This window comes from Lonchura striata, unplaced genomic scaffold, assembly GCF_046129695.1.
Source record: "Lonchura striata isolate bLonStr1 unplaced genomic scaffold, bLonStr1.mat Scaffold_145, whole genome shotgun sequence".
Taxonomy (NCBI): Eukaryota; Metazoa; Chordata; class Aves; order Passeriformes; family Estrildidae; genus Lonchura; species Lonchura striata.
The window spans coordinates 233212-260667 of record NW_027461096.1 but is presented as its reverse complement, the minus strand read 5'-3'; the positions used below and the strand labels follow the sequence as shown (position 1 = coordinate 260667).

At 52.5% G+C, this 27456-nt stretch overlaps 1 protein-coding gene and 1 long non-coding RNA gene across 4 annotated transcripts in view; one reads left to right on the top strand and one right to left on the bottom strand.

Annotated features, from left to right (window-relative positions):
- LOC144248464 (uncharacterized) overlaps window positions 1-27456 on the top strand; it is a 106941-nt gene that overhangs the window by 49428 nt on the left and 30057 nt on the right. The gene's annotated exons all lie outside the window — the stretch shown is intronic.
- Window positions 1499-6357, bottom strand: LOC144248466 (UBX domain-containing protein 1-like). 3 transcript variants are annotated; one of them, XM_077790625.1, is made up of 6 exons: window positions 6106-6357; window positions 5808-5861; window positions 5264-5383; window positions 4405-4537; window positions 3016-3329; window positions 1499-1765 (listed from the first exon to the last, which is right to left on the bottom strand). In XM_077790625.1, exons 1-4 carry the CDS (start codon window positions 6156-6158, stop codon window positions 4528-4530), a joined length of 237 nt encoding a protein of 78 aa, XP_077646751.1. In that variant the 5' UTR covers window positions 6159-6357; the 3' UTR covers window positions 1499-1765; window positions 3016-3329; window positions 4405-4527. The 3 variants fall into 3 exon arrangements, 1 of the variants encoding a protein (XP_077646751.1); XR_013341746.1 differs by lacking the exon at window positions 5264-5383; XR_013341747.1 differs by lacking the exons at window positions 5264-5383; window positions 5808-5861.

Here is a 27456-nt window from a genome sequence, read left to right as displayed (position 1 = left end):
TGGGACGGGAGGGGAGGCCGAAATGGGACGAGAAGGAAAAGGAGGAAGACAAAGAAGGGGAATAGGAGCAGAAGGAAGGAAGAGTAGAAGGGGGCACAAAAGGGGAGCGAAAGCAGTCGGCTTTGGGGAGGAGAGGAAAACGGGGGAAAGGCAGGGAAAGAAGGGGAATGGGAGCAGGAGGAAGGAAGAGTAAAGGGGGGGAAGGAGAGAAGGGCGAAGCTGCGGAGCCCGCACAGAACCCACCACCCTCACTGCGCTCCGAGTGAGCAAATGGCGGCTGCAGCGATTCCCGGCACTTAAATAAGCTCGGCCCCACCCCACGCAGGTGCCCCGCGGTCCCGCGCACCTGAGCCAGCGCCGGCCCCGCCCCTGAGGCTCCGGCCCGGCCCCGCCCCTGAGGCTCCGGCCCGCCCGGGATGGAGGCGGGGCCATCGCTCCCGGCCCGCCGGGATGGGCCCGGGGCTGCCGCTTCGGCTCCCGGCGGTGCCGCCTCTGCCCCGGCGGGCGGGTCGGGGTCTCTCTCGGGCCGGAGCACCGGGGCGGCGCCGGGGCCGAGCCGGCGGCGGCGGCGATTTCCCGGGGCTGACCGAGACCGGCCGGGGCGCGGGGACCCCCGTGCCGCCCCAGCACCCCCAAACCCCGCCGCTCCCCGCCGTGCCAGGGAATTTTCTTTTTCCCGGTGCAGGCCGAGACATTTCTGTGAGAAAACTCAAAAGTCAGGGGTACGGGGTCTGAGGGGAGAGAAGAGATTCTGGTATAAATCCAAAACGCGTTGTGAAAAACAACATGGAAGAGCTCATTTGCTCTCCCAGCCCGGTTTCTGTGTGACCGTCTGTGATTCCAGCTGCTCCGCTGGCACTGGCAGCCTGCGGGGCTCGAAGGACTTGCCAGGTGCCCAGCACGACAGAAAAGAACGGGAGAACTCCCCGGCTCTGGCAGCGGAGCCTCTCGGCAGTGTCCCGAAAGCCCCGCAGTGCCAGCATCTCTGCATGGAAGCTGAGGGGCTCCAGCGCAGCCCCTCTGCAGCGTTCCTCTGCAGCTGGCACTGCCCAGCGCCCCTGACCAGGGTTTGGGGTCCCTGCACAGCCCCCGGCGCAGCCCCCTGGCTTCTTCCAGCTCCCTTCAGCCAGGATGATTTTCTCGGGGGTAGGAGCACCCAAAGCCAGCGGAACTGGCCTCAGCCACTTTCCGTGGGATCTCTCCTCTTCCTTCCTCACCAAATTCCCACTGTCAAAACCCAGCTTGAGGCACAGATCCCCATCCCCTCAATCTCTCCAAGGAATTGGGCTCGGATTTCCCAATCCAGCAGGGCAGAAATGCTCTTGTCCTTACCGTGCATCCTAATTGCAGTAATGGCTTAAGAAATAATTGAAAGAAATTAAAGGAATGAAGAGAAATTAAATAAGAGCTGCCAGCTCCAACTAAGGGATGCTCAAACCCCTTACCAACAATTCGCTTTAATTAACCGACTCAAACAAAGTAATCAACACCACATTGATACAGTAGGATTCTTTTTAATCGAGTTATAGATAAATATTGCAGAATGTAAAAACCTTTGTAAATCCAGAAACTCTTTCAAGAGATAGACAGGGCACAGCTGCAGAGAGTCTTGGGGAGTTCAGGGGAAAAACCCCAAAGTTTTCAGTGTTTAGCATCTCCCACCCTGTCGTCACTGACAGCAAACACGGCTTCAGCCTCGGGAAAACACGGAGAGTCAGGGATTTTACAGATCCTGGTCTCACCTCAGCCTCTCAGCAGGTACAGTCTGCAGGGAGAGGGAAGAAAAAGGGTCAGAATGGACAGCCTACTTCCAGAAAATCATCACCATTCATAAAGCACTAAGCAGAGCTGTAAGAACTTCCCCAAAGGTTCATTTCCCTGCGGACTGAGGGCTCTCAGTTGAAGCACGGGCTGGACCTGCCACGGACAGACTCCAGGAACCCCAGAAGTAAAAGCCACTGGGCCAATTCCAGAAAACATTCCAAAATCAGGCTCCTAGGATGTGACCATCTCCTCTCTCACCTGGAGGTGGAAGCACAAGGAATGATCTTCCCTCCTGTGGGTTTTCTGGGATCTGCAGTGAACCGCAGGGGGAAGAAAACAAAGCCTGAATATTTCGCACGACTGGAACAGAAAAGTGGGGAAAAGGGAGGCAGGGGCACTGCTGGGGTGATAACTGGGATCCAGCCTCTCCACACCAATGGAAGCAGAGACTGAGTGACAGAGCCTTTGGGACCACTTTGCTGGGATTCATAGGAAAACGGGTGAGTTTTATTTTGGCAATAAAGCCAAGCTGCTTCTCACCTCATCAGCCGGGTACAGCAGCAGCACCCGCAGGAACCTGGCCAGGTGGCTCTGCCTGGCAGAGGGCTCCCCACTTCCTGGGAATTGTGTGCTACAGGGCTGTGCCACTGGCCATTAAAACAGTTCCCACCTGGCCCTTCACAAAGGCAAGGTGCTTTTTCCATACAGCAAATGGTTTTTGAATTAAGAAGGTAACACTATACTCAACTGGAGAAGAAAAAAGTGAGAGCTGTAAAATTTTCCCACGCCAGGCAAAAAAGAAAGCCAAATCAAACCAAAACGAAAAGTAGCATAACAATGAAAAAAACCCCAAAACATATCAAGCATATTTCAAGAGAGTTTAAATCTGAATGAAGTGATTTACTTAGAGGCTTGAAAATCTGCCATGCTGCAAAAATCTAACTGCTGCAATAAAAGCCTTTTCTTACATCACATTTTAGCCCTGAATTTGCAAAAACCCCTGCCAAACTAACAATTCACCACATACAGTTCTTGAGTCATTCCTGTCCTTGAGCACGAGTCAAGCTAAAGTTATGGAGACAAGAAAAACATAAGTGACTCAATGCTGCTCCTTTGGAAATTACAGAATCAGAGGGAGGGTTTTCCTTAGCTTAGGAAAAATGCACAGCCAGTTCAGCAGATACTGAATAGCAGGGAAGTCAGGAGATACGTGCTTTGCTGTCAGAGACAAACATATAAATAAATATTTACATTAAGCCAGAGGTCTACAGATGGTCTGATCAGAAGTCTTGATGCAGAAAACCAGCCCTGGGGTATCCTCTTAAGGGACACAGGAGGAACTCCTTGGCTGGGACACAGCCTCGCTCAGCGCTGCTCCCATGGCTCTCGGCTCTTTGCCAGTGCTTGCAGTGTCCCCGCAGATCCCAGAGGATGGCAGGGCCAAGGCTCCCGTTCGCTCCTCCGGCACTCAGCGAGTGTTTCCTGCCACGCCCCCTGTGCAGAGCAGCCACGCGCGGCTCGCCGGTGCTCAGCCCTGCCTCCAGGGCTTTGAATGGCACATCCACCTGCAAAATAGGCAGGGAGAGCTTCTGGCTCACACGCGGGATTTGACAACACAAAGAGCACGCGTGGGTGTCAGAAAGGGCTCAAATCTCATCTCACACCACCGAGAGGGGGAATGGAACGGAGCAGCGGGGCAGGGACAGGACAGGACAGGAAGGAGCCGGGTTTGGGGGGGACACGGAAACGGGGGAAAGAGAGGTAACTGAACACGGGCAGGAGCATGGAGCGGGAGAGAGAGGGACAGGAGGGGATCCTCCCGGCGCCCCGGCTCCGCCCCGGCTCAGCCCCGCCCGGGCTGCTGCGCTCGGCAGAGCTCGGCTCCGTTCGGCTGGACTCGCCTCCTCGGCCAGCTTCGGCTACTTTCGGCCACGCTCGGCTATTTCCGGCCGCATTCGCCTCCATTCGCCTCTTCGGCAAAGCTCGGCTCGCCTCGGCTGAACTCGGCAAAGCTCGGCTCCGCTCGCCTCCTCGGCCCCTTTCGGCCGCTTTCGCCCACGCTCGCCTAGTCCCGCCCGCTCCCGCCTCCATTCGCCCACTCCCACAGCTCGGCTCCCTCCGCCCGGCCCCGGCTCCCTCCGGCTCACACATTTCCTCAGGGCACCTCAGCACAGGTTGCACACAGAAGCTGTGGCTGCCCCCGGATCCCTGGAAGTGTCCAAGGCCAGGCTGGACAGGGCTTAGAGCACCCTGGCATGGTGGAAGGTGTCCCTGCCCATGGCAGGGGCTGGAACGGGACGAGCTTTAAAAAAAGGTGCCTTCCCATCCAAACCCTTCTGGGATTCCACGAATCTGTGAACCGCTCCCGGCAGAAGGGCTACATTTCCATTGTGCTTCGAAAATGCTGCTGCAAGAACACGAAGAGAGATTTCAAATACTGTTAAAGTGGCACAACCACATCAAAAATTACGTCTGGGGGTAAAGTGGCAACTCTGCAATTCCAACCTCTGATACCAAGGACACATGGAGGGCTGAATCCTGGAGGTCCTTACATGACAGGATTTCTAGAGTTATCCGTCCCCAGTTTGCTGCTTAGGGTTAGAAAAGGTGGAATTCTGTTCTTAAGGGGTTACCACGTACCATCAACGTGAGAGACGGGGATGCTGATGTTTGATCAGAGTCCTGGAGCAGCCTGGAGCACGCTGGCTTCCCGAACCAGGTCTGCTGCCTTGTCCGTGTAGGGGTAGGGCTTTGTCCTCAGCCTCAGCAGGATCTGTCAGCAAAGGAGGAGAGAAAAGTAGAGTGCACCGGCTCCCAAGTGTGGGGGAACCATGTGCTGCTAAGGAAGACCACGTGCTGAAAGTGGTTGGAAGCCGGGCGGGTTTTGGGAGGACAAATTCCATATTACTTCTGCAGGATTCTGTCTACAGTTCCTGCTCTACAAACCAAATACATCAAACGACAACAACAAACAAACAAACAAAAAAACCCCACATTAAATCAACAACAACAAAATAATTACTCCTACCTCAATAACCCCATACTGCCCCAAACCATTCCAAGGAGGGCGGCAGGAGGGGCTGGCAAAGGCAGGGCCCCGCCGGGCCCCCCTCGCCGCTGCCATCCTTCTCCAGCGCCGCCGCTGAGCCGCCTTCAGCCCAAAACCCACCCAAAAATACCCCAAAATCGTCCTAAATGCCCCCCAAAAACCCACCCAAAACTACCCAAACCCTCCTAAAAATATCCAAAAAACTCACCATAAAATGCCCCAAAACCAGCCCAAAACCCTCCCAAAAATACCCCAAAAAATCCACCCAAAAATATCCTAAAACCCACCAAAGAATACCCCAAAGCCCTCCCGAGAATACCCGAAAACCCTGCCCATAAACACCCTGAAACCCCAAATTAACCACTCTGAACCCCAAAATATCCCTGAGCTCCTCATACCCCAAATTTTCCTCCCCAACCCCCAAATTCCCCCCCGACCCCCAAAATTCACTTCTGGGTCTCGTCCTCGGGGGCCGGCGGCTGCCGGGGCCCCCCCAGGCCCGCGGGCGGCGCCCCCAAACCCGGGGGGAGTTCGGGGTCCGAGTCGGGGTCGTCCTCATGAGCCACCAGCCTGGGGACCCAAAAACCGGGGGGAACCCCGAATCGGGGGGGGGGACCCAAAATTGGAGGGGGTTCTGGGGGGTTCTGGAAGGTCTTTGGGGCATCCCAGGAGGACTTTTGGGGTCTCAGGGGGTTTTGGGGGTCCCAGGAGGAATTTCAGGGGTCCTAAAGGGAAATTTGGAGGTCCCAGGGGGAGTTTTGGGGTCCCAAAGAGAATTTTGGGCGTCCCAGGGAGGGCTTTGGAGTCCTGGGGAGAAGTTTGGAGGTTTCAAGGGGTTTTTGGGAGGAATTTTGGGGGTCCTGGGGGGGGGTTGGGGTCCTGAAGGGAATTTTTGGGTTCCCGAGGCTGTTTTTGGCGGTCCCGGGGCTGTTTTTGGGGGATCCCGCCGGGTATTTTTGGGGGTGCCGGGAGTGTTCTTGGGGTCCCCCCTCACCAGTCCATGGCCGGCTCCACTCCCCGGTTCCCGGTCAGCGCCAGCGCCTTCGCCCTGCGGGACCGGGGGGCTCCCGGTTATTTTTGGGGGGTCCCAGAGGGTTCTGAGGGGTCCCGGGGGGTTTTTTGGGGGTCTCGGTGGCGTTTTGGGGGTCCCGGGGGCTCCGGGGCCTGTCCGTGTGTCCCGCCCCCCCCCAATCCCATTCCCGGTGCCGGGTCCCCTCCGGCTGCTCCCGCCCGCCCTCCCCCGCTGTCCCCCCGGTGCCGCCGCCCTCAGCGCGCCGGGCCCCGAATCCCACCTCCAGCAGCGCCTCCAGAGCCGCCCGAGCCCGGTCCCACCGCCCGCCGCCATCACGGCGGCGCCGGGCTCCCGACACGTGGGGGACGGCGGCCGGCGAGGGACAGAAAGGCACAAAGCGTTCCGGTACGGACGGCGGCCGGAACGGGACAGAAAGCCTCCCTCGCCGCTGCCATCCTAATCCGGCGCCGCCGCGGAGCCGCCTCCAGCCCTCCCCTCACTCACAGACATCGCCCCGCTCGCCGCTCGCTGCCGCCCCTCGCCCCGTCTCGGTGATTTTGCCGGGCGCTGGCTGGGGGGCTGCAGTGCCGCCCTGTGCCCACAAGGCGGCAGCACTTTTCAAGGGAGTCCGCGCCAAGCCACTCCCAAGAGGGCGGCCGGGTTGCAGTACCGCCCTTTGTCCACAGGGCGGCAGCACTTTCCAAGCGAGTCTGCACCAAGCCACTCCCAAGAGGGCGGCCGTGGGCGGCGGGGTTGCAGTACCGCCCTGTGCCCACAAGGCGGCAGCACTTTTCAAGGGAGTCCGCGCCAAGCCACTTCCAAGAGTGCGGCTGCGGGTAGAGCGGCTGCACTACTGCCTTGTGTCCACAAGGCGGCAGCACTTTTCAAGCGAGTCCGCGCCAAGGCACTCCCAAGAGGGCGGTCGGGCTGCAGTACCGGCCTTTGTCCACAAGGCGGCAGCACTTTTCAAGGGAGTCCGCGCCAAGGCACTCCCAAGAGTGCGGCTGCGGGCAGAGCGGCTGCACTACTGCCCTTTGTCCACAAGGCGGCAGCACTTTTCAAGGGAGTCCGCGCCAAGCCACTTCCAAGAGGGCGGCCGGGCTGAAGTACCGCCCTGTGTCCACAAGGCGGCAGCACTTTTCAAGCGAGTCCGCGCCAAGCCACTCCCAAGAGGGCGGTCGGGCCGCAGTACCGCCCTGTGTCCACAAGGCGGCAGCACTTTTCAAGCGAGTCCGCGCCAAGGCACTCCCAAGAGTGCGGCTGCGGGCAGAGCGGCTGCACTACTGCCCTGTGCCCACAAGGCGGCAGCACTTTTCAAGTGAGTCCGCGCCAAGGCACTCCCAAGAGTGCGGCTGCGGGCAGAGCGGCTGCACTACTGCCTTGTGTCCACAAGGCGGCAGCACTTTTCAAGCGAGTCCGCGCCAAGGCACTCCCAAGAGGGCGGTCGGGCTGCAGTACCGGCCTTTGTCCACAAGGCGGCAGCACTTTTCAAGCGAGTCCACGCAAAGCCACTCCCAAGAGGGCGGCTGCGAGAGGCGGGGCCGCAGTACCGCCCTTTTTCCACAAGGCGGCAGCACTTTTCAAGGGAGTCCGCGCCAAGGCACTCCCAAGAGGGCGGCGGGGTTGCAGTACCGCCCTGTGTCCACAAGGCGGCAGCACTTTTCAAGCGAGTCCGCGCCAAGGCACTCCCAAGAGGGCGGCCGGGTTGCAGTACCGCTCTCTGCCCACACGGCGGCAGCACCGCGCCGTCCCCGCGGGCACGGCCTCGGCAGCGAACGCCCCAAAGCGTCCGCGCGGGAAAGAACGGAACAAAAAGCCTGCCTGAGACCCGATAGGAACCGAAAGAAAAAAGCTTTACTCTTAAGCTGCAGTTCAACACGCTTTATTTTTATGTTTTTCATATTTATATTCACATTCGGATTTGTAATGGATATTGATGGAAAATTATATTTTCATAATTTCTTACATTTATTCCTATTATATTTTATTTCAGATTTTTATACGTATCCTAATGGATATCTTAATAGAGGTCAGGGGAGGGTGTGTGGCTGGGGGCGGGGCCAGGGGAGGGGGTAAGGACAGGGGTGGGGGTTAGAGGGTGGGGTCAGCATTGGGGGAGGGGGGTCAGCATTGGGGGCGTGGTTAGGGGTGGGGTCAGGGTGTGGGGGAGGGGGTGGAGGGTGGGTCAGGGAAGGGGTTAGGGTAGAGGGAGGATTCAGGGTGGGGGTGTGGCTACCAGACAGACCCCTCCCCTACCCCCCCTATACATATATATATAAATATAAAAATATTGTCAGGCGCAGCAGTGGAAAATTTGATGCTACCAAGGAGTAAAAATTTTTATTTTTACTTTGATGCTCCCAGGGAGTAGAAATTTTTATTTTTAAAGTTGTTTTTCTTTTTTTTTACTTCCTCGGAGCACGGTATTTTCTACTCCTGCTTTTTTATTCTAAGTACAGAAAGGGGAAAAAAGAGAGAAAGAGGAGGAGAGAGTGAGAAGAAGAAGAAGAGGAGAGAGTGATAAGAAGAGGAGAGACAAGAAGAAAAGGAGAGAGGAGGAAGACGAGAGAGCGAGAAAAGGAAAAAGAGAGAGGAGGAAGATGAGAGAGTGAGAAGAAAAAGAGGAGAGAGGAGGAAGAGGAGTGAGAAGAAAGGGAGAGAGATGAAGAAGAGTGTGAGAAGGAGAGAAGAGAGCAAGAAGAAGAGGAAAGCGTGAGAGGAAGAAGAGAGTGTGAGAAGGAAAGGAGAGTGACAAGAGGAAGAGAGAGGAGGAAGAGGAGTAAGTGAGAGGAAGAAGAGGAGAGAGAGAGGAGGAAGATGAGAGAGAGGAGAGAGTGAGAAGAAGAGGAGAGAGGAGGAAAAGGAGAGAGTGAGAAGAAAAGGAAAGAGTGAGATGAAGAGGAGAGAGTGAGAGGAAGAGAAGAGAGTGAGAGGAAGAAGAGAGAGGAAGAAGAGGAGAGAGAGGAGGAAGAGGAGAGAGGAGGAAGAGCAGTGAGTGAGAAGAATAGGAGAGAGGAGGAAGAGCAGCGAGTGTGAAGAAGAGGAGAGAAGAGGAAAAGAGCGAGAAGGAGAGAGTGAGATGAAGAAGAGTGTGAGAAGAAGAGAACAGTGAGAAGAAGAGGTGAGAGTGAGAAGGAGAGAGGAGAAAGAGGAGAGAGGAGAAAGAGGAGAGAGTGAAAAGAAAAGGAGAGAGAGATGAAGCGAGTGTGAGAAGAAGAGAGGAGAGAGTGACAAGAGGAAGAGAGGAGGAAGAGGAGTAAGTGAGAGGAAGAAAAGGAGAGAGAGAGGAGGAAGATGAGAGAGAGAAGAAGAGGAGAGTGAGAAGGAGAGAGGAGGAAGAGGAGAGAGTGAGGAGAAAAGGAGAGAGATGAAGACGAGAGTGTGAGAAGAGGAGAGAGTGAGAAGACAGGAGAGTGAGAAGACGAGGAGAGAGGAAGAAGAAGTGAGAGGAGGAAGAGGAGAAAGTGAGGAGAGGAGGAAGAGAGTGAGAAGAAAAGGAGAAAGATGAAGAAGAGAGTGGGAGAAGAAGAGGTGAGAATGAGAACAAGAAGAGGAGAGAGGAGGAAGAAGAAGAGAGGAGGAAGAGGAGAAAGTGAGAAAAGGAGAGAGGAGGAAGAGGAGCGAGTGAGAAGAAACGGAGAGAATGAGATGAAAAGGAGAGTGTGAGAAGAAGAGAGAGATGAAGAAGAGGAGAGTGAGATGAGAGTGTGAGAAGAAGAGGAGAGAGTCAGAGGAAGAAGAAAGAGGAGGAAGAGGAGAAAGTGAGAAGAAGAGGAGAGAGGAGGAAGAGGAGAGAGTGAGACGAAAAGGAGAGAGTGAGAAGAAAAAGAGAGTGTGAGAAGTGGAGAGAGTGAGGAAGAAGAGAGAGGAAGAAGAGAGGAAGAAGAAGAGAGGAAGAAGAGGAGAAAGTGAGAAGAAGAGGAGAAAGGAGGAAGAGGACAGAGTGAGAAGAAAAGGAGAGAGTGAGATGAAGAAGAGGAGAAGGTGAGAAGAATAAGAGGAGAGAGTGAGAGGAATAAGAGGAGAGAGGAGGAAGAGGAGAGAGTGAGGAGAAAAGGAGAGAGAGAGATGAAGAAGAGAGTGTGAGGAGAGAGTGTGAGGAGAGGAGAGAGTGTGAAGAAGAGGAGTGAGAAGAAGAAGAGGAGAGAGGAAGAAGAAGAAGAGGAGAGAGGAAGAAGAAGAAGAGGAGAGAGTGAGAAGAAGAGGAGAGAGTGAGAAGAAGAAGAGGAGAGAGGAAGAAGAAGAGGAGAGAGGAGGAAGAAGAGGAGAGAGGAGGAAGAGGAGCGAGTGAGAAGGAGAGAGTGAGATGAAGAAAAGGAGAGTGTGAGAAGAAGAGGAGAGAGTGAGATGAAGAAGAGGAGAGTGAGAGGAGAGAGTAAGAAGAAGAGGAGAGAGTCAGAGGAAGAAGAAAGAGGAGGAAGAGGAGAAAGTGAGAAGGAGAGAGAGAGATGAAGACAGTGTGAGAAGAAGAGGAGAGAGCGAGAAGAAGGAGAGAGGAGGAAGAGGAGAGATGAGAGGAAGAGGAGAGAGGAGGAAGAGGAGTGAGAAGAAGAGGAGAGAGCGAGGAGAAGAAGAGGAGAGTGTGAGAAGAAGAGGAGAGAGAGTGAGAAGAAGAAGAAGAGGAGAGAGTGAGAAGAAGAGAGCGAGAAGAAAGAGTGAGAAAAAGAAAAGGAAGAGAAAAGAGTATGAAGAAAACAGAGCAAGAAAAATAAAAGAGATAAAAAGAGAAACCAAAAAATTCAGATTAGAAAGAGAAAGGCAAAAGAAAGGAGGGGTAAAGAGAAAAAGAGTGAAAGACAAAGAGAAAAGGAAGCACTTGAAATGAAAGAGAAAAGCAAATAGAGAGACAAGAAAAAGAAGAAATAGAGCTGAAAACCTACAGGAAAACAAATGGAGAGACTGAACACAAGGTAGGGTTCAAGAGAGAAAGAAATAGAGAGTTAGAAACACAAAAAATTAAAGTTGGACAGAAAAGTAAAAAGGGTTAGAGACAAAGAAAATGATAGCAAGTGTTAGAAAGACAAAGGCTGACAAAGAGAAAAAAAAGAAGAAAACATAGTGAAACCTAGATTGAAAGAGACAAAGAGACATGGGGAAATACATGTAGAGGAAGGGAAGAAAATAGACAGGGTGAGAAGGAAATAGGGTTAGAGAAACATAGAGATGTGTTAGAAATGGAAACAAAGGAAAACACAGCCAGAGACAAAGAGTTACACATGGAAGGATAAAGTGAGGAATAGACTAAAGAGGAAAGTAAGAGGCAAAGGGAGAAAAAGGGTGAAAATGATACGACTCAACCACACCAAAGAAAGACAGGAGATGGATGGTGGGCGGGGCAGAGGGTAAGAGGTATCATTATTAGGGCTGATTAATCTTTATTCCTTTAATTTAAACTTCAGCAATACACAGGGAAACAATGTATACAAACGCAAGTACAGAGACAAATACAACAAAGAATACATCATACCTAGGCACACAAGTACAAGTCCAATTTACATACAGTAAAATACATCAAAAGACAGGAACACCTGCAAAGACAGAACAATATAATGTATTACAAGGAAAATACATATTGACACAATATAACCGTGTCTCCATTTCAGAAAAGTCCACAACACTTTTATTGTTATGACGCACCCGGAACAAAAACGGCGCAAAACGCTCCGCCGACGTGCACGCCCCCTTCGCGTTACGCACAAACTCACATTCACGGCAACTCGCTCCGGAGACTCCCAAAAAATCCTCCTGCCTGATGAAAACCCCCCCTGAAAGGCAAAGGCCATACACACAAGGTTGGAACTGCTCCACACACACACACACACACAGCTGCAGACACAAGCACACACAAACTCTCACAGACAGACACAGACAGTCACACTCTCACACATTCTTCTGCTGACACGCTGGCTGCCACCCTTACGTGAAACGCTGCACTGAAGAATATGCTTAAACGCTTCTTCTGACCGCAGGACCTCCATGTCAAATGGTAGATTCCAGGAAATTCTGTAGGGACCCGGGGACCTACGAGACAAGGGGAGGCGGTCAGTGACTGACTATCTGAGAGCTAGGAGCTATACCAACTCTGGGCCCATCAGTGTTGTACCCCAAACCCCATAGAGAACAGATGAACGGCAAAGCTTTATAACTGCTCTACCTGAGCGTGACTACGTGCCCGGGCAAGGCAGCTCCGATCACAATTGCCACAACAGAGGTGCATACAACATAAGCCATCGTAGGTACATACAGTATAAGCACAAACAACATAAGGCAACGTAGGTACATACAGTATAAGCACAAACAACATAAGCCATCGTAGGTACATACAGTATAAGCACAAACAACATAAGGCAACGTAGGTACATACAGTATAAGCACAAACAACATAAGGCAACGTAGGTGCATACAGTATAAGCACAAACAACATAAGGCAACGTAGGTACATACAGTATAAGCACAAACAACATAAGGCAACGTAGGTGCATACAGTATAAGCACAAACAACATAAGCCATCGTAGGTACATACAGTATAAGCACAAACAACATAAGGCAACGTAGGTACATACAGTATAAGCACAAACAATATAAGACAACATAGGTACATACAGTATAAGCACAAACAACATAAGCCAACATAGGTAGGCGCAACATACGCACATACAATAGAAGCCGACACAGGTAGGTGCAACATAAGTGCATACAATGTAAGCCGACAGAGATACAAGATAAGTGAGGACTTGATATAATTCTCCAGAAGACTAATTTTTGAGCCCTATATCCTTTGAGAAGGCAGATGCTACGGAACTACTGTGGTCAGGTGATGAAGGGCTAATAAGATCCGTACGGAAGTCCAAGAGAAGGGCTACCAAAACTGAGAATGAAGATGGATGAGAACATCTCATGTACATCGTCCGGTCCCAAAAAGTAAATATGTAAAGATGCCAGAATAACTGATATCCAGGAAGGTACGTGAGCAAAATATGGCCGATACGGCACAAAATGATGTTGCTAAAGCATGGAGATGTAACAAAGGCCTAAGACACAGACAACGTGACACGGACACAGACAACGTGACACAGACACACATGGAAACTGCCTGGCAATTTCACCTTATGGACCCAAGATTCCTGGCCCAAGATGAGCCATGGGCTGATGATGCCAAAGAAAAGAAAGCCCTAGGGCAGTAGCACTTGATGATGACATGCAACGCCTTTCAAGATGTTAGTGCCAAAGCACTTAAGAGAAAGCCTAAGAAGCTCAGTAGGCCTAGAGAAGGAAGAAATGACTACAGGGTGACTGTAGCTATAGCTCCAGACATGAAGGCGGGCTCCTATGGTGAAAAGATCCACGACAACGTCAAGAGTCAAAGAAGGCCGCCGATGCGAACGTCACGAGAACGCGGAGAGGGATCGGAACTGCCCTGCCCAGCGAAGACTCTGGGGGGGCTGAGGAGAAACCCTCTCCCTTTGCTCCCGAGGGGCCCATCCCACTATGGGCCTCTTCTCCAAGCTAACATCAAATAGCCTCCTGTGATAGTGAAGGTTTTTCCCCCATCTCCCACCTACTGGCCCCAGCACTTAGCTTTTGCAAGACAACCGGATGGAATCCCATGTCAGTTGGATGTGAACGGCGAGATGTTCTGTACATCCGCTTCGGTGCTGCCGTTTCCAAACTTCAGCTACGCTCCTCCTCAGGGTACCTAAGACAAAACAGAAAATGCAACTAGTGCCCACGAAAAGAGGAATCCCTGAAACTCCGACACACCGCTGCCCCAGCTCACCTGAAGTCTCAATTTGACTCCACAGGCTGCCTGGAGGATACCTGAAAAACAAAAAGGTACACACTTAGCATGCTGCTGCATAAGAGTCACCTGTGAGTCACCGTGCCAAAATGCCAACTCACCCGCTCGCCTCTGTTCCTTCACACAGCTAGGGCAGCGACAGCACCTGCAAAAAAACAAAGCAAAAAAACCCACACCGAGATTCTGTGAAAACAACATCCCCCTGCCCTGAAAAGCACACCCACCCAGACCTTACGCTTGCACCCACCTGGCCTTGGACATCCGGACCAGAGATATCTTGCAAGACGACTGCCTAAAATAAAACAAAGTAACTAAGAGTGGATGCTTAGAATTGCACCAGAAATGGAGACCTGAGCCAGAACAACTCCTTCTGTCCACTGCTCACCTGGCACACAGGGCCTTGACTGCTGCAAACTGCCGGGACCTCCTAAAATTAAAGGCAAAGAACACTGCTGTAACATGGTCACCATTCAGGCTGCCGCTGCAAATGCAAACAATGACTGACCTGATCATGGGAAAATCCTCACGCAAGAATGGGGCCCTCTGCCACTGACCTGAACTGTCTGCATCTGAAAGGAAGTTAGGACTAGTGTCAAATGGCTGCAGGACAACTTAGCATCACCAAACATGTTATGTCAATCTCCCCATACAATCTAGAGCCCAACTACACCCTGCAAATGACAAATTTCAAGTCCCCAGGACTTGTGCTATTACAGGCTATGCAGCAGGGCAGAGCAGCGGTGGGAAAAATACGTGCAGACACCCATGACACAGGACAGGCAGAGAGAGCTTTTGAGGAGAAGAAAGGACCGAGAGACCCAAAGAACACAGAGTGCACCAGAGACAAGTGACAGGACACACACCAGAACTGCTCTGCCCTGTGCACCTCAGCACTGTGATCAAAACAGACACTTTCCCTTTAGCTGGCCTAAGGGGACACTTCTTGCACATCCCCATCTCCAAAACTGACTCAAAAACCCCTCCTGGGGAGTCCCAACCCAGCACCTCTCTTCCATCCCCTCTGTGCATTGTAGCCCTGCACTTATCTTGCACATATCTGGGGATGCAAATCCCCATCAGGTGCAGATCGAGGCCTCGTGCCTGTCTGGGAAGTTCCAGTTGTCACCAGGCTGTTATCTCTTGCTCTGCCAAGAGAAAGAAAACCAAACGTCAGTGCACTACCTTAACAGCACATGGGCCAGAACCTGACAATTCTGCTACTCACCGTCTCCCAAGAAGTCTTGGGCCACACACCTCAGGCGCGCTTGGATTCTGACACCGTCATCTCAAGGCACACCTAGGTTAAGGGCAGACAAGGTGACATGGCATTGCTGCAACTTGAGGGTACCCTCACTCCTCTTCCCTGCCTCACCACAACTCCTTGCCCATTCCTGTGGGTTACCAGGAGGGGACCTTGAAATGGAAAATTGGAAGGATCTGTCACAGGGTCCTGTATTGCTTCCCACAAGATCACATCTGCATGAAAACTGGTCCATCAGCCAGTTGGAGACAGAGGTATGAGTACACTGAGTGGATTCCCTAAAGCACACAAACAACAATGGATGCTTACAATTGCACCAAATCTTGAAACCTGAGCAACAACAGCTGCTTCTGTCCACTGCTCACCTGGCACACTCGGCCTTGACTGCTGCTATCTGCCTGGACCTCCTAAAAATAAAGGCAAAGAACACTGCTGTAACACGGTCACCATTTAGGCAGCCCCTGCAAATGCAAACCATGACTGACCTGATCATGGCAACACCCTCACCCAGGACTGGGGCTCTCTGCCACATATTTGAATTGTCAGCACCTGAAAGGAAGTTAGGACTAGTGTCAAATGGCTGCAGGACAACTTAGCATCACCAAACATGTTATGTCAATCTCCCCATACAATCTAGAGCCCAACTACACCCTGCAAATGACAAATTTCAAGTCCCCAGGACTTGTGCTATTACAGGCTATGCAGCAGGGCAGAGCAGCTGTGGGACAAATACGTGCAGACACCCGTGACACAGGACAGGGAGAGAGAGCTTTTGAGGAGAAGAAAGAGCTGAGAGACCCAAAGAACACAGAGTGCACCAGAGACAAGTGACAGGACACACACCAGAACTGCTCTGCCCTGAGCACCTCAGCACTGTGATCAAAACAGACACTTTCCCTTTAGCTGGCCTAAGGGGACACTTCTTGCACATCCCTGCCCCCAAACCTGATCCTAAAGGCCCTCCCAGCACCCCGCTTTCACCCCCTCTGCGGGCCTTAGCCCTCCACTTATCTCTCTGGCATCTGGGGATGAGAATCCATGTCGCCTGGCAATGGAGGCTGCCTCGCCTGCGGGGAATGTCCTATGGTCACTGGGCTGTGGTCCTGTGCTCAGCTACAATCGAGAACACCAAACATCACTGCACGATCTCAGCCGCACAGCAGCCACAACTCAGCAATTCTGCTGCTCACCATTATTCTCTTGAGAACGCCGGGCTCCTCGGGCCGCACGCTTCGCCCACGCCCTCCTGGCAGGGTCTGCCTGGCTGAAGAGCAGGCGAGGTGAGGCGGCGTTCCCAAAACTCGAGTGGACCCTGGTCCCCCTCACTAGTAGTTCCCCCACTTACAGCAACTCCTTGGCCGCTCCTGAGGCTCCCTGGTGTCACCTCCAAGTGACAAAGATCAAGGCTTCGTCGCAGAGCCGTGTGCCGCTCCCCGAATTCCCAGGAGAGCGAAGGAGCGGCTCTGCGGCCGCTTGCAGGGGGGACTCGCTGGTACACGAGTGGACTGCCTAACGCACACAAACATGAATGGATACTGAGACTTGCAGCAGAGACACTACAGCTGCAGGCACACAAATTCATAAATAATTAAACTAACAAAACCCCAAAATTCTACCAAAATATTAATTTTATTTACCCAGTATCCAAATTGCCAAATAGATTAACAGAGACACCCTGTCCTATCCCCTCAATAACGCCTCTAAAATCTATGCCAAACAAATCCTTAAAACTAAGAAAACCCTGCCTGTATTGAAATAAAAACAAAAAAAATTCTTGTAAACGTTATAAATTCATTAACCTAACACATCAGAACCATAAAAATATTAAACCTTTATGAACACCAGTACGCACGACCCTCGTTTCAACGTATAAAAGTAAAGCTATCCCTACTACTAACCTAACACAAATATCAAAAAAATATAGCAATAAGCAATAAAAAAAAATAAACCTCACTAAAAATGAAAAATAAATTTTTTACTTTAAGCCAAAAAAAAATCATACATTCTAAACAGAAACTTCCTCAAAATTGAGGCACATGCCCAGGGGACCCTGCTCCTGAGCAGGGACCTGACAGCAAAAAATTCATACAACGAAGGATATATCCCAGACCATAGTTGCCACCATCTCCAGCAGGTGCTGCCCTGACAGTCCGCAGGGAGCCCTACAAACGGACATCAGGAACCTGGACTGGTGAATTTTCTTTTCCATGGAAAATGGCCAAAGGAAGTGCCCAGGGGCCCCTAGCACTGGGCTATGACCTCAAAGCAAAAAATCCTTATATTGAAGGATGGACCCCAGACCGAAGTTGTCCCCTCCCCAAAGTTGTGCCGCCCTGATAGACCCAAGGGAGCCCTACAAACTGACAGCAGGAACCTGGACTGCTGAGTTTTCTTTCCCAGGGAAAATGGCCAAAGGACGTGCCCAGGTGCCCCTGGCCCTGGGCTAGGGCCTGACTGCAAAGAATCATTAAATCAAAGGCTGGACCCCAGACAAAATTGTCCCCATCTCATACTTGTGCTGCCCAGATAGACCCAAGGGAGCCCTACAAACTGACATCAGCAACCTGGACTGGTGAGTTTTCTTTTCCAGGGAAAATTGCCAAAGGATGTGCCCAGGGGCCCCTGGCACTGGGCTGGAACCTGAATGCAAAAAAATCCTTATATCGAAGGATGGATCGCAGACCAAAGTTGTCCCCTCCACAAACCTCTGCTGCCCTGATAAAGCCAAGGGAGCCCTACAAACTGACATCAGCAACCTGGACTGGTGAATTTTCTTTTCCATGGAAAATGGCCAAAGGATGTGCCCAGGGGCCCCTGGCCCTGGGCTGGGGCCGGACTGCAAAGAATCCCTATATCGAAGGATGGATCGCAGACCAAAGTTGTCCCCATCTCAAATTTTGCTGCCCTGATAGACCCAAGGGAGCCCTACAAACTGACATCAGGAACCTGGACTGGTGAGTTTTCTTTCCCAGGGAAAATGGCCAAAGGATGTGCCCAGGGTCCCCTGGTCCTGGGCTGGGGCCTGAATGCAAAAAATCCTTATATCAAAGGATGGTCCCCAAACTGAACTTGTCCCCTCCACACACCTCTGCAGCCCTGATAAAGCCAAGGGAGCCTGACAAACTGACATCAGGAACCTGGTCTGGTGGGTTTTCTTTTCCAGGAAAAATGGCCAAAGGATGTGCCCAGGGGCCCCTGGCCCTGGGCTGGGACCTGACTGTAAAGAATCCCTCTATCGAAGGACGGATCGCAGACCAAAGTTGTCCCCACCTCCAACTTGTGCTACCCTGATAGACACAAGGGAGCCCTACAAACTGACATCAGGAACCTGGACTGGTGAGTTTTCTTTCCCAGGGAAAATGGCCAAAGGATGTGCCCAGGGGCCCCTGGCACTCGGCTGGGACCGGACTGCACAAAATCCTTATATCGAAGGATGGACCCCCGACCAAAATTGTCCCCTCCTCAAAACTCTGCTGCTCTGATAGACCCAAGGGAGCCCTACAAACTGACATCAGCAACCTGGACTGGTGAGTTTTCTTTCCCAGGGAAAATGGCCAAAGGATGTGCCCAGGGGCCCCTGGCACTGGGCTGGGACCTGACTGTAAAGAATCCCTATATCGAAGGATGGATCGCAGACCAAACTTGTCCCCACCTCCAACTTGTGCTGACCTGATAGACCCAAGGGAGCCCTACAAACTGACATCAGGTACCTGGACTGGTGAGTTTTCTTTTCCAGGGAAAATGGCCAAAGGTTGTGCCCAGGGGCCACTGGCTCCGGGCTGGGACCTGACTTCACAAAATCCTTATATCGAAGGATGGACCCCAGACCAAAATTGTCCCCTCCTCAAAACTCTGCTGCCCTGACAGACCCAAGGGAGCCCTACAAACTGACATCAGGTACCTGGACTGGTGAATTTTCTTCCCCAGGAGAAATGGCCAAAGGATGTGCCCAGGGGCCCGTGGTCCTGGGCTGGGGCCTGAATGCAAAAAATACTTATATCAAAGGATGGTCCCCAAACTGAAGTTGTCCCCTCCACAAACCTCTGCTGCCCTGATAAAGCCAAGGGAGCCCTACAAACTGACATCAGCAACCTGGACTGGTGAGTTTTCTTTCCCAGGGAAAATGGCCAAAGGATGTGCCCAGGGGCCCCAGGCCTTGGGCTGGGACCTGACTGCACAAAATCCTTATATCGAAGGCTGGACTCCAGACCGAAGTTGTCCCCTCCTCAAATTTGTGCTGCCCTGATAGACCCAAGGGAGACCTACAAACTGACATCAGCAACCTGGACTGGTGAGTTTTCTTTCCCAAAGAAAATGGTCAAAGGATGTGCCCAGGGGCCCCTGGCACTGGGCAGGGGCCTGACTTCAAAAAATCATTTTATCGAAGGATGGATCGCAGACCGAAGTTGTCCCCTCCTCAAACTTCTGCTGCCCTGATTGACCCAAGGGAGCCCTACAAACTGACATCAGGTACCTGGACTGGTGAGTTTTCTTTCCCAGGAAAAATGGCCAAAGGATGTGCCCAGGGGCCCCTGGCCCCTGGTTGGGACTTGATGGCACAAAATCCTTATATCGAAGGATGGACCCCAGACCGAAGTTTTCCCCTCCTCAAAACTCTGCTGCCCTGATAGACCCAAGGGAGCCCTACAAACTGACATCAGCAACCTGGACTGGTGAATTTTCCTTTCCAGGAAAAATGGCCAAAGGATGTGCCCAGGGGCCACTGGCCTTGGACTGGGACCTGACTGCACAAAATCCTTATATCGAAGGATGGACCCCAGACCAAAATTGTCCCCTCCTCAAAACTCTGCTGCCCTGATATACCCAAGGGAGCCCGACAAACTGACATCAGCAACCTGGACTGGTGAGTTTTCTTTCCCAGGGAAAATTGCCAAAGGTTGTACCCAGGGGCCCCAAGCACAGCACTGGGACCTGACTGCAAAGAATCCTTATATCGAAGGATGGATCGCAGACCAAAGTTGTCCCCACCTCAAGTTTTGCTGCCCTGATAGACCCAAGGGAGCCCTACAAACTGACATCAGGAACCTGGACTGGTGAGTTTTCTTTCCCAGGGAAAATGGCCAAAGGAAGTGCCCAGGGGCCCCTAGCACTGGGCTATGACCTCAAAGCAAAAAATCCTTATATTGAAGGATGGACCCCAGACCGAAGTTGTCCCCTCCCCAAAGTTGTGCCGCCCTGATAGACCCAAGGGAGCCCTACAAACTGACATCAGGAACCTGGACTGCTGAGTTTTCTTTCCCAGGGAAAATGGCCAAAGGATGTGCCCAGGGGCCCCTGGCCCTGGGCTGGGACCTGAATGCAAAAAATCCCTATATCAAAGGATGGATCGCAGACCAAAGTTGTCCCCTAATCAAACATGTGCTGACCTGATAGACCCAAGGGAGCCCTACAAACTGACATCAGCAACCTGGACTGGTGAGTTTTCTTTCCCAGGGAAAATGGCCAAAGGATGTGCCCAGGGGCCCCTGGAACTGGGCTGGGACCTGACTGTAAAGAATCCCTATATCGAAGGACGGATCGCAGACCAAAGTTGTCCCCACCTCAAACTTGTGCTGCCCTGATAGACCCAAGGGAGCCCTACAAACTGACATCAGGAACCTGGACTGGTGAGTTTTCTTTCCCAGGGAAAATGGCCAAAGGATGTGCCCAGGGGCCCCTGGCACTGGGCTGGGACCTGACTGCACAAAATCCTTATATCGAAGGATGGACCCCCGACCGAAATTGTCCCCTCCTCAAAACTCTGCTGCTCTGACAGACCCAAGGGAGCCCTACAAACTGACATTAGGTACCTGGACTGGTGAATTTTCTTTTCCAGGGAAAATGGCCAAAGGATGTGCCCAGGGGCCCCTGGTCCTGGGCTGGGACCTGACTGCAAAGAATCCCTCTATCGAAGGATGGATCGCAGACCGAAGTTGTCCCCTCCTCAAACTTGTGCTGCCCTGATAGACACAAGGTAGCCCTACAAACTGACATCAGGAACTTGGACTGGTGAGTTTTCTTTTCCAGGGAAAATGGCCAAAGGATGTGCCCAGGGGCCCCTGGCACTGGGCTGGGACCTGACTTCACAAAATCCTTATATCGAAGGCTGGACTCCAGACCGAAGTTCTCCCCACCTCAAACTTGTGCTGCCCTGATAGACCCAAGGGAGCCCTACAAACTGACATCAGGAACCTGGACTGGTGAGTTTTCTTTTCCAGGGAAAATGGCCAAAGGATGTGCCCAGAGGCCCCTGGCCCTGGGCTGGGGCCTGACTGCAAAGAATCATTGTATCGAAGGATGGATCGCAGACCAAAGTTGTCCCCACCTCAAACTTGTGCTGCCCTGATAGACCCAAGGGAGCCCTATAAACCGACATCAGGAACCTGGACTGCTGAGTTTTCTTTCCCAGGGAAAATGGCCAAAGGAAGTGCCCAGGGGCCCCTAGCACTGGGCTATGACCTCAAAGCAAAAAATCCTTATATTGAAGGATGGACCCCAGACCGAAGTTGTCCCCTCCCCAAAGTTGTGCCGCCCTGATAGACCCAAGGGAGCCCTACAAACTGACATCAGGAACCTGGACTGCTGAGTTTTCTTTTCCAGGGAAAATGGCCAAAGGATGTGCCCAGGGGCCCCTGGCACTGGGCTGGGACCTGACTGTAAAGAATCCCTCTATCGAAGGATGGATCGCAGACCAAACTTGTCCCCACCTCCAACTTGTGCTGACCTGATAGACCCAAGGGAGCCCTACAAACTGACATCAGGTACCTGGAGTGGTGAATTTTCTTCCCCAGGCGAAATGGCCAAAGGATGTGCCCAGGGGCCCGTGGTCCTGGGCTGGGACCTGAATGCAAAAAATACTTATATCAAAGGATGGTCCCCAAACTGAAGTTGTCCCCTCCACAAACCTCTGCTGCCCTGATAAAGCCAAGGGAGCCCTACAAACTGACATCAGCAACCTGGACTGGTGAGTTTTCTTTCCCAGGGAAAATGGCCAAAGGATGTGCCCAGGGGCCCCAGGCCTTGGGCTGGGACCTGACTGCACAAAATCCTTATATCAAAGGCTGGACTCCAGACCGAAGTTGTCCCCTCCTCAAATTTGTGCTGCCCTGATAGACCCAAGGGAGACCTACAAACTGACATCAGCAACCTGGACTGGTGAGTTTTCTTTCCCAAAGAAAATGGCCAAAGGATGTGCCCAGGGGCCCCTGGCACTGGGCAGGGGCCTGACTTCAAAAAATCATTTTATCGAAGGATGGATCGCAGACCGAAGTTGTCCCCTCCTCAAACTTCTGCTGCCCTGATTGACCCAAGGGAGCCCTACCAACTGACATCAGGAACCTGGACTGGTGAGTTTTCTTTCCCAGGGAAAATTGCCAAAGGTTGTACCCAGGGGCCCCAAGCACAGCACTGGGACCTGACTGCAAAGAATCCTTATATCGAAGGATGGATCGCAGACCAAAGTTGTCCCCACCTCAAAACTTCTGCTGCCCTGATAGACCCAAGGGAGCCCTACAAACTGACATCAGGAACCTGGACTGGTGAGTTTTCTTTCCCAGGGAAAATGGCCAAAGGATGTGCCCAGGGGCCCCTAGCACTGGGCTAGGACCTCAAAGCAAAAAAATCCTTATATTGAAGGATGGACCCCAGACCGAAGTTGTCCCCTCCCCAAAGTTGTGCTGCCCTGATAGACACAAGGGAGCCATAAAAACTGACATCAGGAACTTGGACTGGTGAGTTTTCTTTTCCAGGGAAAATGGCCAAAGGATGTGCCCAGGGGCCCCTGGCACTGGGCTGGGACCTGACTGTAATGAATCCCTATATCGAAGGATGGATCGCAGACCAAAGTTGTCCCCACCTCAAACCTGCGCTGCCCTGATAGACACAAGGGAGCCCTACAAACTGACATGAGGAACCTGGAGTGGTGAGTTTTCTTTCCCAAAGAAAATGGCCAAAGGATGTGCCCAGGGGCCCCTGGCACTGGGCTGGGACCTGACTGCACAAAATCCTTATATCGAAGGCTGGACTCCAGACCGAAGTTCTCCCCACCTCAAACTTGTGCTGCCCTGATAGACCCAAGGGAGGCCTACAAACTGACATCAGCAACCTGGACTGGTGAGTTTTCTTTCCCAGGGAAAATGGCCAAAGGATGTCCCCAGGGGCCCCTGGTCCTGGGATGGGACCTGAATGCAAAAAATCCTTATATCAAAGGATGGTCCCCAAACTGAAGTTATCCCCTCCACAAACCTCTGCTGCCCAGATAAAGCCAAGGGAGCCCTACAAACTGACATCAGGTACCTGGACTGGTGAGTTTTCTTTTCCAGGGAAAATGGCCAAAGGATGTGCCCAGGGGCCCCTGGCACTGGGCTGGGACCTGACTGTAAAGAGTCCCTCTATCGAAGGATGGATCGCAGACCAAAGTTGTCCCCACCTCCAACTTGTGCTGCCCTGATAGACACAAGGGAGCCCTACAAACTGACATCAGGAACCTGGACTGGTGAGTTTTCTTTCCCAGGGAAAATTGCCAAAGGTTGTACCCAGGGGCCCCAAGCACAGCACTGGGACCTGAATGCAAAGAATCCTTATATCGAAGAATGGATCGCAGACCAAAGTTGTCCCCACCTCAAGTTGTGCTGCCCTGATAGACCCAAGGGAGCCCTACAAACTGACATCAGGAACCTGGACTGGTGAGTTTTCTTTTCCAGGGAAAATGGCCAAAGGATGTGCCCAGAGGCCCCTGGCCCTGGGCTGGGGCCTGACTGCAAAGAATCATTGTATCGAAGGATGGATCGCAGACCAAAGTTGTCCCCACCTCAAACTTGTGCTGCCCTGATAGACCCAAGGGAGCCCTACAAACTGACATCAGGAACCTGGACTGGTGAGTTTTCTTTTCCAGGGAAAATGGCCAAAGGATGTCCCCAGGGGCCCCTGGTCCTGGGATGGGACCTGAATGCAAAAAATCCTTATATCAAAGGATGGTCCCCAAACTGAAGTTGTCCCCTCCACAAACCTCTGCTGCCCAGATAAAGCCAAGGGAGCCCTACAAACTGACATCAGCAACCTGGACTGGTGAGTTTTCTTTTCCAGGGAAAATGGCCAAAGGATGTGCCCAGGGGCCACTGGCTCTGGGCTGGGACCTGACTTCACAAAATCCTTATATCGAAGGATGGACCCCAGACCAAAATTGTCCCCTCCTCAAAACTCTGCTGCCCTGATAGACCCAAGGGAGCCCTACAAACTGACATCAGGTACCTGGAGTGGTGAATTTTCTTCCCCAGGAGAAATGGCCAAAGGATGTGCCCAGGGGCCCGTGGTCCTGGGCTGGGACCTGAATGCAAAAAATACTTATATCAAAGGATGGTCCCCAAACTGAAGTTGTCCCCTCCACAAACCTCTGCTGCCCTGATAAAGCCAAGGGAGCCCTACAAACTGACATCAGCAACCTGGACTGGTGAGTTTTCTTTCCCAGGGAAAATGGCCAAAGGATGTGCCCAGGGGCCCCTGGCACTGGGCAGGGGCCTGACTTCAAAAAATCATTTTATCGAAGGATGGATCGCAGACCGAAGTTGTCCCCTCCTCAAAACTCTGCTGCTCTGACAGACCCAAGGGAGCCCTACAAACTGACATCAGCAACCTGGACTGGTGAGTTTTCCTTTCCAGGAAAAATGGCCAAAGGATGTGCCCAGGGGCCACTGGCCTTGGACTGGGACCTGACTGCACAAAATCCTTATATCGAAGGATGGACCCCAGACCAAAATTGTCCCCTCCCCAAAGTTGTGCCGCCCTGATAGACCCAAGGGAGCCCTACAAACTGACATCAGGAACCTGGACTGGTGAGTTTTCTTTCCCAGGGAAAATTGCCAAAGGTTGTACCCAGGGGCCCCAAGCACAGCACTGGGACCTGACTGCAAAGAATCCTTATATCGAAGGATGGATCGCAGACCAAAGTTGTCCCCACCTCAAAACTCTGCTGCCCTGATAGACCCAAGGGAGCCCTACAAACTGACATCAGGAACCTGGACTGGTGAGTTTTCTTTTCCAGGGAAAATGGCCAAAGGATGTGCCCAGGGGCCCCTAGCACTGGGCTAGGACCTCAAAGCAAAAAATCCTTATATTGAAGGATGGACCCCAGACCGAAGTTGTCCCCTCCCCAAAGTTGTGCTGCCCTGATAGACACAAGGGAGCCCTACAAACTGACATCAGGAACTTGGACTGGTGAGTTTTCTTTTCCAGGGAAAATGGCCAAAGGATGTGCCCAGGGGCCCCTGGTCCTGGGCTGGGACCTGACTGTAATGAATCCCTATATCGAAGGATGGATCGCAGACCAAAGTTGTCCCCACCTCAAACCTGCGCTGCCCTGATAGACCCAAGGGAGCCCTACAAACTGACATGAGGAACCTGGAGTGGTGAGTTTTCTTTCCCAAAGAAAATGGCCAAAGGATGTGCCCAGGGGCCCCTGGCACTGGGCTGGGACCTGACTGCACAAAATCCTTATATCGAAGGCTGGACTCCAGACCGAAGTTCTCCCCACCTCAAACTTGTGCTGCCCTGATAGACACAAGGGAGCCCTACAAACTGACATCAGCAACCTGGACTGGTGAGTTTTCTTTCCCAGGGAAAATGGCCAAAGGATGTGCCCAACGGCCCCTGGCACTGGGCTGGGACCTGACTGTAAAGAGTCCCTCTATCGAAGGATGGATCGCAGACCAAAGTTGTCCCCACCTCCAACTTGTGCTGCCCTGATAGACACAAGGGAGCCCTACAAACTGACATCAGCAACCTGGACTGGTGAGTTTTCTTTCCCAGGGAAAATGGCCAAAGGATGTCCCCAGGGGCCCCTGGTCCTGGGATGGGACCTGAATGCAAAAAATCCTTATATCAAAGGATGGTCCCCAAACTGAAGTTATCCCCTCCACAAACCTCTGCTGCCCAGATAAAGCCAAGGGAGCCCTACAAACTGACATCAGGTACCTGGACTGGTGAGTTTTCTTTTCCAGGGAAAATGGCCAAAGGATGTGCCTAGGGGCCCCTGGCACTGGGCTGGGAACTGACTGTAAAGAGTCCCTCTATCGAAGGATGGATCGCAGACCAAAGTTGTCCCCATCTCCAACTTGTGCTGCCCTGATAGACACAAGGGAGCCCTACAAACTGACATCAGGAACCTGGACTGGTGAGTTTTCTTTCCCAGGGAAAATTGCCAAAGGTTGTACCCAGGGGCCCCAAGCACAGCACTGGGACCTGAATGCAAAGAATCCTTATATCGAAGGATGGATCGCAGACCAAAGTTGTCCCCACCTCAAGTTGTGCTGCCCTGATAGACCCAAGGGAGCCCTACAAACTGACATCAGGAACCTGGACTGGTGAGTTTTCTTTTCCAGGGAAAATGGCCAAAGGATGTGCCCAGAGGCCCCTGGCCCTGGGCTGGGACCTGATTGCAAAGAATCATTATATCGAAGGATGGATCGCAGACCAAAGTTGTCCCCACCTCAAACTTGTGCTGCCCTGATAGACCCAAGGGAGCCCTACAAACTGACATCAGGAACCTGGACTGGTGAGTTTTCTTTTCCAGGGAAAATGGCCAAAGGATGTCCCCAGGGGCCCCTGGTCCTGGGATGGGACCTGAATGCAAAAAATCCTTATATCAAAGGATGGTCCCCAAACTGAAGTTGTCCCCTCCACAAACCTCTGCTGCCCAGATAAAGCCAAGGGAGCCCTACAAACTGACATCAGCAACCTGGACTGGTGAGTTTTCTTTTCCAGGGAAAATGGCCAAAGGATGTGCCCAGGGGCCCCTGGCTCTGGGCTGGGACCTGACTTCACAAAATCCTTATATCGAAGGCTGGACCCCAGACCAAAATTGTCCCCTCCTCAAAACTCTGCTGCCCTGATAGATCCAAGGGAGCCCTACAAACTGACATCAGGTACCTGGACTGGTGAATTTTCTTTTCCAGGGAAAATGGCCAAAGGATGTGCCCAGGCTCCCCTGGTCCTGGGCTGGGACCTGACTTCAAAGAATCATTATATCGAAGGATGGATCGCAGACCGAAGTTGTCCCCACCTCAAACTTCTGCTGCCCTGATAGACCCAAGGGAGCCCTACAAACTGACATCAGGAACCTGGACTGGTGAGTTTTCTTTTCCAGGGAAAATGGCCAAAGGATGTGCCCAGAGGCCCCTGGCCCTGGGCTGGGACCTGACTGCAAAGAATCATTATATCGAAGGATGGATCGCAGACCAAAGTTGTCCCCACCTCAAACTTGTGCTGCCCTGATAGACCCAAGGGAGCCCTACAAACTGACATCAGGAACCTGGACTGGTGAGTTTTCTTTTCCAGGGAAAATGGCCAAAGGATGTGCCCAGGGGCCCCTGGTCCTGGGATGGGACCTGAATGCAAAAAAACCTAATATCAAAGGATGGTCCCCAAACTGAAGTTGTCCCCTCCACAAACCTCTGCTGCCCTGATAGACCCAAGGGAGCCCTACAAACTGACATCAGCAACCTGGACTGGTGAGTTTTCTTTTCCAGGGAAAATGGCCAAAGGATGTGCCCAGGGGCCCCTGGCACTGGGCTGGGAC